The 10,654-nt window shown below is 42.9% G+C and overlaps 2 protein-coding genes across 10 annotated transcripts in view; both read left to right on the top strand.

The window, feature by feature from the left end:
* The first annotated feature begins 277 nt into the window (after positions 1–277).
* LOC107154662 (D-dopachrome decarboxylase-like) lies at positions 278–3,432 on the top strand. The gene is made up of 3 exons (XM_015500325.2): positions 278–529; positions 857–1,032; positions 3,182–3,432. The coding sequence occupies exons 1-3, from the start codon at positions 308–310 to the stop codon at positions 3,252–3,254; spliced, it is 471 nt and encodes a 156-aa protein (XP_015355811.1). The 5' UTR covers positions 278–307; the 3' UTR covers positions 3,255–3,432.
* A 2,217-nt stretch (positions 3,433–5,649) lies between these two features.
* Cabin1 (calcineurin binding protein 1) overlaps positions 5,650–10,654 on the top strand; it is a 138,226-nt gene continuing 133,221 nt past the window's right edge. For 2 of the 9 annotated variants that reach the window (XM_048785046.1, XM_048785045.1), the window contains exon 1: positions 5,654–5,767. The gene's annotated coding sequence lies outside the window, so the exon portion shown is untranslated. The other 7 variants (XM_048785048.1, XM_015500320.2, XM_048785047.1 and 4 more) reach the window with 6 other exon arrangements.

Below are 10,654 nucleotides of genomic sequence, written 5' to 3'. Positions count from 1 at the left end.
TACCGCTGAGCCATAACCCCGCCCTGTGTGTGTGTGTGTGTGTGTGTGTGTTTTGAGACCCCTCTCTAAGTACAGGGTTAGGAACCCTGGTCCCATGCACCTGAACTGTAAAGTCCCAGGAAAGAGAAAACCACCATCAGCCTGTTGCAGCAGGTGGGCGGGTCCTTGACGTAGCTGGAGTTTTTGCAGCGTGCTGGCTACCTGACTTACAGGAATCAATCTGCGCACCTGTAGGTGTCGGCTGAGACCGGAATTTAAGTAGAATGGGCAGCCAATCCGGGACCGATGAATCTCTGGCCAGCCAACGATGAGCCTAGTTGCTGTGACGCCTCGTCCCTGCTCTCTGTTTTACTTACCCTGGAGAAGTTCGAACTCCACTCAGCGCATCTTTCCGCCTCTTGATCTCCTTCTCCTGAGGAACATGCCCACGATTGAGCTGGACACCAACTTGCCGTTCAATCGCGTGCCGGCGGGGCTGGAGAAGCGGCTCTGCGCGACCGCTGCCACCATTCTGGGCAAACCTGAGAACGTGAGCGAGGGTTGGAGCAGGTTCGAGGGAAGGTTGGCAGACTAGGGGTCAGGGTCTGTCCACTCTTCGCCTCCTCACAGTGATTAGGACTCTTCTCCTCAGGGACCCTTCATTGCCCGCCAACTCTGACCTTCTATGCCCATGAACCCGCGGGTCCCGCTTCTCATAGTCGCTTTTCTCCTTCGTTCCTTACCCCGACGCGAATCCAGGCCCTTGCCTAGAGTAACTGACCCCATACACTCTCCGCATCTCGGCTTTCGAAAGCCCAGGTCCCCAGCTCTAGTCCAGTTGCCTCAGATTCAGGTGAAACTTCCGTGTCCCCTGTAGCGTGTGAATGTGACGGTGCGGGCCGGTCTTACCATGGCGCTGTGTGGATCTACAGAGCCCTGTGCCCAGCTGATTGTCTCCTCCATTGGCGTGGTGGGCACTGCAGAGGAGAACCGCGGCCACAGCGCCAGTTTCTTCGAGTTCCTTACCAAGGAGCTGGCCCTAGGCCAGGACAGGTGCGTTGTGGTAATGAAAGAACCCATTTAGAACTGCTTCCAACCTGAGGCAGTGATAGGGGCCCTACATAAAGAGGGGGGAAATTACATTCCTTGCCTTGCCCAGGAGTCCTGAGCCTCTTCACCCCTCCTTCCTGTTGATGGGTCTGTGTTAACCGTGATGGTAAAATGGGATTAGTTTTGGGTATGCAGTGGTTCTTGCTGTTGACCAATCAAACTCAGAAATTGTAAAAAAAACATTATTTGTAATCCTAAGAATTGCAGCTGGGGAGACAGCTTTGAACCAGTTTTCTGAGGCAGGGAGGGAAAGTTGAATTTTATATGGGCAAGCTATGTTCCATATTTACAGAGCAGTAAAAATTCCTTGGTAGGAATCTTCTTTGAGAAAGAACAGGCATGTCTGAGCAGTTAGAAGATAAAGAAAGAAAATGCATATTTAGTAAAAAAAAAATTTCATAAAATTAATCCAATAATCTCTTTTTTAAAATTTATTTTTCAGTTGTAGTGGAACACAATACCTTTATTTATTTATTTTTATGTGGTGCTGAGGATCGAACCCAGGGCCTTGCTGAGCCACAACCCCAGCCCCCCAATAATCTCTTAATATGCATTTTAAATCTCTGGACATAATGGAATTTTCCTGTGGTTCAGAGTTCAGATCATTTCAGATATCCACAATCAAAGGGTGGAGGCAACCTAACTTCCAATTTTTGATAATGATTTCAAAAGTACACAAGTCCTGCTTCCTTTAATGAACTACTGAACCCATTTTGGAAAGCTCTCTTGTTGTTGTTTTCATTGTGCTTTATTTTCACACTGTGAGACCTCAGAAGGCATGGATGCTAGAACAGTGTTTCCATCTGTCCACTTGGAAGTCTCTCTTTTAACCACTCCCCAGGAGGCATTGCAAGAGTCATTGAGATGGCCTATACCCTGCACCTGCCTTGGCACCAGGCAAAGTAGGAGGACATTATTACTTTGAAGAAGTCAGGGAGTCTAATTCTCTTAGAAAAAAAAATCTTTTCTAGGCTGATCAGAAGAAAATCTGGGTATGTCCTCAGACTATGAAACATCAGCCCCACCAGGTCCCAAGTGAAATTGGGGGAGGTGTGATAGAGTAGTGAAAAGAGCACTGATCTAGATGTCTAGACACCCAGTTTTGGGTCCCTCAAAGGTGGGGGAATCTAAGACAAAACTGGAAATGAACCATCTCCACTTTCCAGCTTCCTCTTCTGTGAGCAGAAAGGGGAAGGTTAAATGACCTCTCTTCCCCACAAGAAGGCCCTACCACCCAAACCTGGAACACTGTGATAAGGTTAAGATTTCCTGCTGAGTGAAAAATATTCCCAAGCCAAGTCTATGTCTGTGAGGAACTAAGGGCATGAGAAACTTGAAAGGACCTTCCAAAATGAAGCCCTTGTTGACTTAGGGAGGCTGGTGAGGAACAGCTGCTCCTGGTGGGTGTTCAGATTCTCAGACTGGGGAGACAGAATAACTCTAACAATAAATTAGATGCCTACAGTGTGCCAGGAACTCAACACACATGATCCCATTTGATCTGTACAAGCCCTGACCCCCTGGTGACGACCTGCCATCCCATGAGACAGATGACTGAATTTTGCTGACTTGGCAGATGGGGAAACTGAGGCTGTCACCTGCTGCCAACCACCCATCCCCTGCCAACCTGTCTCCATCCCTGGTGCTCTTCACCAAGAATTTCCTGTCATCTCTGTGAAAAGGGCACATTCAGTTATTCCACGGACTTTATGGTCACCCTGTGCCTGACCCTGAGTCAGACTTTGAGAAAAGAGAAGTGCCTGATGCCTTGAGCATACCCCATGCAGCCTGCATTTAGGAGGGAAGACTGTCCCTCTGAGCCCACAAACTGGCAGACTCAAATGAGCACATAGCATACCCACTGAGGCCATGGTATTGTGTCTGTCTTGGGTGGGCAATGCTGATGTGCAGCCATCATCTTGTACTTGATAGTCCCATTATCCTGTTTGGGACCAGGAGAAGATCATTAACTTGGATGAGCAGGCTGGTAAATACTTCATGGGCTGACGAAGGAGCGCCTGGTAGGTGTCTTGCAAAGTGATTTTTTTTTTTTTTGCCAAGAAGCTGACATCCTTTCCTCTGTTTCCCAAAGGATAATTATCCGCTTTTACCCCTTGGAGCCCTGGCAAATTGGCAAGGATGGGACAGTTGTGACATTTTTATGATTGGTACTAAGGATCTAGAGCACCTGCAAGCTTGCTGTCCCTTCCATGGAATCATCCTGGCAGTCAAGGCCTAGTGGATACCAGCTTCGGAAACCCTTCATACAAAATCACTGCTGACCTCACAATCCTTCTCTTCTCCATGTCATGTCAAATAAATGAAGAGATCATTCAAACATGAGTTCTTTACCTCCCTACTTCCCTCCCTGGCAACCCTTGGCTTCCCTAGGCAGGTGATTTGTTTTATAAGGAGGGGTACCAGGGAACATGGAGGTAGGATGTTTCCGTCTTCAGGGCTGCTGTTTAATATATTTACAGTGCTGAATTCTTTGGGTGGGTGGCTCAGCCTCCAGGTTCTCTTCTCTATACCCATGTGCAAATAAGTGGAGACATGGATGCAGCTAATCTGTCCTGAAACTTCCAGTATACTCTGCTGATATCCTGAGGCTCTTGTTCTCTGTTTGGGGTAGCCTGGGCTGTTCCCTGTCCACAAAAACCCTGTTCAGTTGGGGGACAGGGCTGGCTAGACTTCCGAAAGCTTCTCTAGTTATTCTAAAAAGGTGACACTCTCTGTTAGGGTCTTGCTAAGAATTCGCTGAAGGTATGCACTTTGTGAATCATGTCCCAACATGCCAACTGGAAATTCAATATCTGCCACTGGAAACTGAATGAATGTCCCTTTCCCCCATCAACATACCATATTATGCCCTTTGCATTTCAGAGTGTGTACAAGCAAGTATAGAAACCCAAAGGAAGCCTCCATCTAAGTAGCTTTCCAGATGTTCTATGCACTGGTGGATGCTATTTCCCTGCACAGTTAAATGTTTGGTGATCCTTTTGTGAAATATCAAATTGAAACTCATTCTATGCAGTCTACATGTTAATAAGGTGAGTTTCCAACGGAATATGACTGCCCTTGCTGTATTTGTACCTAAACACTGCTGAGGCCTCTCATTTAAAACTACATCTTGCAGTTCCTTCCCCTGGCTTGTCCCAGTTGTTTCTGCATACCTTTCTTCTGCCAAGGTGTTTCATGGGTGTACCTTTTCCCAGAGTGGCTCAAGGATTTTTTTGTGGGCTGAATGTGAATGAATAGTTGCAGTGCCTGAAGATGGAATTGGGGTCTAACTCTCAGCAGGATCATAACATGGCCATATCAGTCTCCAATATTAAACATTAACACCACTGTGTAAGAGTGATATCATCTGCTGGCTTTTATGGACTGGTCCTGCCCCACATTGGCCCTGACCTTTGCCTCCTAGTAATACTGTGCTGCCCTGTAGTGCCTTTTTTTTTTTTTTTATCTTTGGACCCTGGTCATGCAGCTCCCTGCTGCTGTAACTGCCCTTCCCACCCTTTATCTAAGGGTGGGAACGCATCTTTCAAAATACAACTTTCGGTTGAGAGGTGGATCAAAGATGCATATTACCCATACAACTTTGAAACCACCCGTTTCAGCTCTGCCCACTCCCCTCACACCTCCACCTGCTGTGTGGCAGGCTACACTTTTCTTAAAGTCAAAGATTGATGACTCAATAATTTTCGATCCTCCTAGAATATCAGTCGAGCTTTTGTATATTGAACTGACTCTGAGTTATTCAGCACGGTTTTATTGTCCTTGGTTTTAAAAGTTATATATTATTTTTTTGTCTTTAAATAAGGTCAAAAAGAAACCCATAACATTCATTCTTATTTAAATCATCCTTGCCAGACCCTATGAATTTGACCACAGTGTGAAGCACTTCCCTAAAACGCTTTATTATTTATATCCAAGAGTGTAACGTCTCCTAATCTGAGGCCCCCGTTAGAAACTCTTCAACTCTGGACCGTTTTATCAGCTCCAATTCGGACAGTGTCCTTTCCTGTTCGCTCTCACCCCCAACCCCGTTCATTTCACGGGTCTTGTTATTCCCTCCCCAACTCCGCCCCATGTTTCAATAATTTGTGCCTTTGGGGCGTCTTTTTTTTTTTTTTTTTTTTTTTTTAATTTTCGGAAAAAATGGGAATGCTTTGCCACCCTTATTTCGGTCTAAGTGTTCCCTAAGTTTCCACTGCCTTAAGAGCGCCTATCCCGGCTCAAAACAAGAATACGCAGTCCCTTATTTAGCCACTGCTCAGGGCAAGTACTACAAGTGAATACTAAAATACTATTAAAAGTAGAGTTATAATATTTACAACACATAATCACACAATCTTACAAGTGCTACAAGTACTACAATTACTACAAGTGAAGGAGTCCGACCGCGAGCTGGAGCTCTGACCTCCTGAAGTTCAAGGACTAAGAGATACGCTCCAAAACCAACCAGCTCCTCTCCCCCGGTCCTAGACGCTGAACCCGCGGATTGGAGGGGCGCCTTCTACTGGGCCTCAGTGAGCCGGGAGGGCGAGCGGCGCGTGCGCCAACGTTGATTGGTTGGCAGGGCCGGCAACCGAGCCAATGGGAGTTCGTCTTGTTGTCAGGCGCGCTGCCGGCCGGCACGGGGGTCGGCGGAGGAGCTGTTGCCTGGAGACATCTGGTGAGTTTCTGGGCAGCAGGTTGGGGGGGCGGTCCCGGTGTAGGGGTGCCGCTCTCGTGAGCCAGAGGCCTGGCCACAGAGGCTGCTGGCGCGAGGTGGAGTCACTTGAAGACTCTGGGGTCTTCTCTGGCATTCCCCGAGCCACAGTTGGGGAAACCGAGGCCGGGAAGCTGAAAGAAAGAGACAGGGTTCACTGTCTGCCCCGCGGGCCTCCTCACAGCCCTCGCCAGTTCTCTGAGGTGATGGCTTCTGGCCTCGGGAGTCACAGTGACAACAGTAGGAGCCACCATTGATTCTGCGTCTGCTGGGTGCAAAGCCGGGAGCTAACCCTTTCCTCTCGTCCTTTCACTCACCTTCACAATAGCTCTGCGAGGTGAGTGCTCTTGTTAGTGCTATTTACAAGGGTGGACATTGAGGCCGAGGGAAGGTGAAATGATGTGCTTAAAGTCACCTAATTGGTCAGCATGTCTCCAACTGAGAATTTTGACCATCCCGCTGCACTGCCCCTCGGAGGAGTCAGATCCGGATTAGACAGACCTCACCCAACAGTCCCAGATGTCAGCACAGTTGACTTCTGGGGCCACCATCATTCTTAAGTTCCTGGGTTATTACGGTTCATAAGTGGGATATTCGGATTGCGTGCGGCTAAGATTCCTTCTGTGTGATTCATTACTGTGAATGAATGGCCTTAGAACTGTCTTATCCAGAGGTTAGCAAACGTTTTATAAATAAGATTGTGTTATTATATGTTGTAAATATCATAACTCTACTTTTAATAGTATTTTAGGCTTTGGGGGCCATACTCCAACTCTGTTGTAGTTTGAATACAGTCAAAGACAATACATAAGAGTGGCTGTGTTTTTACAGAAATTTTATTTATGAATACTGGATTTGAATTTTGTAGACTTTTTATGTAATTTTCATGTGCAAAGAAAGCAGCGGACTGAATAGCTTGCAGAATCCTTATCTAGTCCACAGTAGAGGAGACAAAGTAGAGGAAACAGTAGAGGAGACTTAGGGGCATCTATGCCAAGCCAGTCACACAGGTAGGTCTTGCCACAACTGAGCTTAAGACTTAAGCTTCCAGACATCTGGGCCAGAACAGACCAGGAAATGTTACTGCTTATGGCTCTGGATCAGGATGCTGAGTTGCTCAAAGTGTTGTTTGTTATTATGTGTTATTAGGCCATGGAATCTATTCCCTAAACTATACTCATGGAAACTATAAAGAGTTTGAATACTTGTGAGCTTAAAATGCTGATCTGGGAAAAATGCAACTGCTGGGCTGAGAATCTGAGAAATTACTACAGGTTGAACACCACTAATCTTAAAAATCTGAAATACTCTAAAATCTGAAACCGAGTGCAGTCGTGACTCCACAAGTGGAAAATTCCACACCATAGAACTTTGTTTCATGTATCTAATTATTAAACATATTGTATAAAATGATCTTTAGGCTATGTGTATGAGATGTATATGAAAAAAATGAATTTTGTGTTTAGACTTACATCTCATGCCCAAGATATCTCATGTATATGCAAATATTCCAAAATCAAAGGAAATCTGAAATCCAAAACAGTTCTGGTAACTTGAATTTTCTTCCTCATCTTCTATTATAGCTGGGTTTTGTTTATTTGGTTTTGGTACTAGGTATTGAGTCAGGGGTGCTTTACCACTGAGCTACACCCTCAGCCCTTTTTATTTTTTATTCTGAGAAGGTCTCACTAAGTGTTCGAGGCTGGCCTCAAACTTGCAAACTTGCAATCCTCTTGGTCTCCTGAGTACTGGGATTACAGGTATGCACTACTGCAACTGGATTTTTTTTTTTTAAAGCTCCTCTGGGGGTTCATGGTGAATAATAAATACATCATCATCCTCAGGATGATAAATGTGTAATCTCAAATGGTTATTTCTTTTAAGTTTTTGTATTTTAAATGAATTTTAAATTTAGAGCAATAATCAGAACACCCTTATGTCTCTCATCCCGATTTCCCCTGATGCTTATGTTTTTTAAAAAAATTTTTTTCGGTTGTTAATGAACTTTTATTTTATTCATTTATTTATATGTGGTGCTGAGAATTGAACCAGTGCCTCATATAAAGCCCTCTACCACTGAACCACAACCTCAGTTCCTGATGTTTATGTTTATAGTGCAATTATCAAGAACAAGAAACCAACTTTGATATAATGTTAACTAGACTACAGATATGATTCAAGTTTCACCGGTTTTTCTGCCAGGCTTTGTTTTCATTCGAGATTCTGACCAAGATCCTGTGTTGCATTTAGTTATTTCTCCTAAGTATCCTATAGTCCATAACATTTCCTCTGTCCTTTCTTGGCCTTGATACATTTGTTTGTTTTTTGCTGGGACTGAACCCAGGACCTCATGCCATGCTAGGCAAGCACTCTACCACTGAGCCACATCCTTGGTCCCTTGGCCTTGATATTTTTAAAGAATACTGATCAGATATTTACTTTGAGGAGTGCTGGGGATTGAACTGATTCAGTTATTTTGTCTAATGTCGCTCAATTTAGGTTTGTTCTGTGTTTTTCAGAATTGGAGTCAGGATATGCATTTTTGGCTAAAATATCAGAAACATTGTTTTTGTGTCTTATGTGAATCTCAATAAAGGAGTCCAAGATATTGATATATCTTATTATATGTGATATTTACCTTGATCACTTGGTTTAGTTGGTGTCTGCCATGTTTCTATGCTAAAGTTATTCCTTTTCTAATTAATAATTATCTTGAGGAAGATAATTTGAGAAGATACAAATTTTGATTTTCCTCAAATTCGTGCCCACTGACTTTAGCATTCATTTGTGAATCTTTTGGTGTTTGTCTAAATGTGATTAATTAGCCATTCTTTTTTTCCTGCTACATTTATGAATTGAAAATCTATAATGGAAGAGCTGTCTATTCTCTTTTAAAAATTTATTTGATTATTTACTTTTATCATAATGTACCATAGATATTAATTTTATTCTCTGAGTTATGATCCATTATTATTATTTTATTGCTTACTGCTTCTGCCTTGGCTATTTAAGATCTGAAGTAGATCTTAAAACTTCTGTCTCCTATCAATGGGCCTTCATTATTGTTTTTTTTTTGGGGGGGGGGTACTGGGTATTGAACACAGGGGCACTCAACCACTGAGCCACATCCTGGGCCCTATTTTGTATTTTATTAAGAGTCAGAATCTTACTGAGTATCTTTGAACTCTATTTTTTTAATATTTATTTTTTAATTGTAGTTGGACACAATATCTTTATTTTATTTATTTTTATGTGGTCCTGAGGATCAAACCCAGGGCCTCGCACATGCTAGGAGAATGCTCTACTGCTGAGCCACAGACCCAGTCCCGGGCTTGGGACTCTTGATCCTCCTGCCTCGGCCTCCCAAGCCACTGGGATTACAGGTATGCGCCACCACTCCTAGTTTGTTGTTGTTTTTTTGAGCTCTCATTTTATAAAGTCACCAAAAGGTGTTCTAGCCTCATTTTGTTTTGTTTTTTTCCTCAGCCATAACCATGAAATCTTTTTGTCTTTAGTCTAACAGTATCCAGTCAAGATACTGTTTTCCAGTTACTTAGATTAGTTATTTTCTTTCTTACTCTCTTCTGTTTTGTTAAGTTAATTAGAGTACAGTTGGGTTCATTGTTAATGTTTATATTCCTTATTAGGTTTCCCCTACATCATAGTTGATTTTAATTACTTATTTTTGGGGTCTGAACCACGAATGGTTCTGAAAGTTTGAGCTATGCACAAAAGTGTCTTTCTCCTCATCTTATCACACTGTGCTCACTGTCCTCTTTTTCTTCTTCTTTTTTTTCAACCTCTTTTCTACCTACCTGTATAGCACACTTTAGTATATAAATTATTCTGAGTTTCAATTTGCACACATAGTTGTGTATTTTCTTATATCTTCTTTCTTCTATGAAGGGCAGCATGCTATACAGTTTTGTTTTTTTCCCACTTAACAGTGTGTTTTGAAAATCATCCTATATTTATTCATGGAAGCCTTCCTCAGTGCTATTTTTTCTTTTTCTTTTTGGCAGTGCTGAGGATTGATCTTGGAGCCTCATGAATGCTAGGTATGTGCTGTATGACTGAACTCCAGCTCTTCCTTAGTAATTTTTAAAAACAGCTCTATTGCCCCCATTTGCTGTCAACCACCATTCTACTTTGTTTCTATGATTTTGACTGTACTCTGGCTACTTCATACAGGTGGAATTATATAGTTTTTGTCTTTCTGGAATTGACTTGTTTCACTTTATGTAATGTCTCCAGAGTTCCCCCATGTTATAACATATGTCAGAATTACTTCCATTTTTTGGGATGAATAATATTTCATTTTGTGTATATACCACATTTCTTTTAGCTGTTAGTCTGCTGATAGACACTGGATTGCTTCTTTTGGCTATTGTAAATAATACTATGTCCCTCAATTTTTTTTAATATTTATTTTTTTATTTATAGGTGGATACAATCTTTATTTTATTATTATTGTTTTTAATGTGGTGCTGAGGATCGAACCCAGTGCGTCATGCATGCTAGGCAAGTGTCTGCCTCTGAGTCACAACCCCAGCTTATGTCCCTCAATTTTTAAGAACCATTTATAATGTTATGGATATTAGTCCCTTGTCTACAGTACATGTAGTGAGTATTTTCTGCCAGTTTGTCAATTGTCTTTTTCCTGATTTTTGTTACATACAAATTTAAAAATTGTTTATGTAGCTAAACTTTCTTTTTGGTGCTGGGGATTGAACCCAGTGACACTTTCACACTGAGCTACATCCCCTGCCCTTTTTATTTTGAGACAGGGTCTCACTAAGTTGCTTAGGGCCTCACTGAGTAGCTGAGGCTGGCCTCAAACTTGCCATCCTC

This window comes from Marmota marmota, unplaced genomic scaffold (genome assembly GCF_001458135.2).
Source record: "Marmota marmota marmota unplaced genomic scaffold, marMar, whole genome shotgun sequence".
In the NCBI taxonomy this organism is placed as follows: domain Eukaryota; kingdom Metazoa; phylum Chordata; class Mammalia; order Rodentia; family Sciuridae; genus Marmota; species Marmota marmota.
Note: the sequence above shows the minus strand (reverse complement) of the source record. Positions and strands in the feature narration are given on the sequence as shown.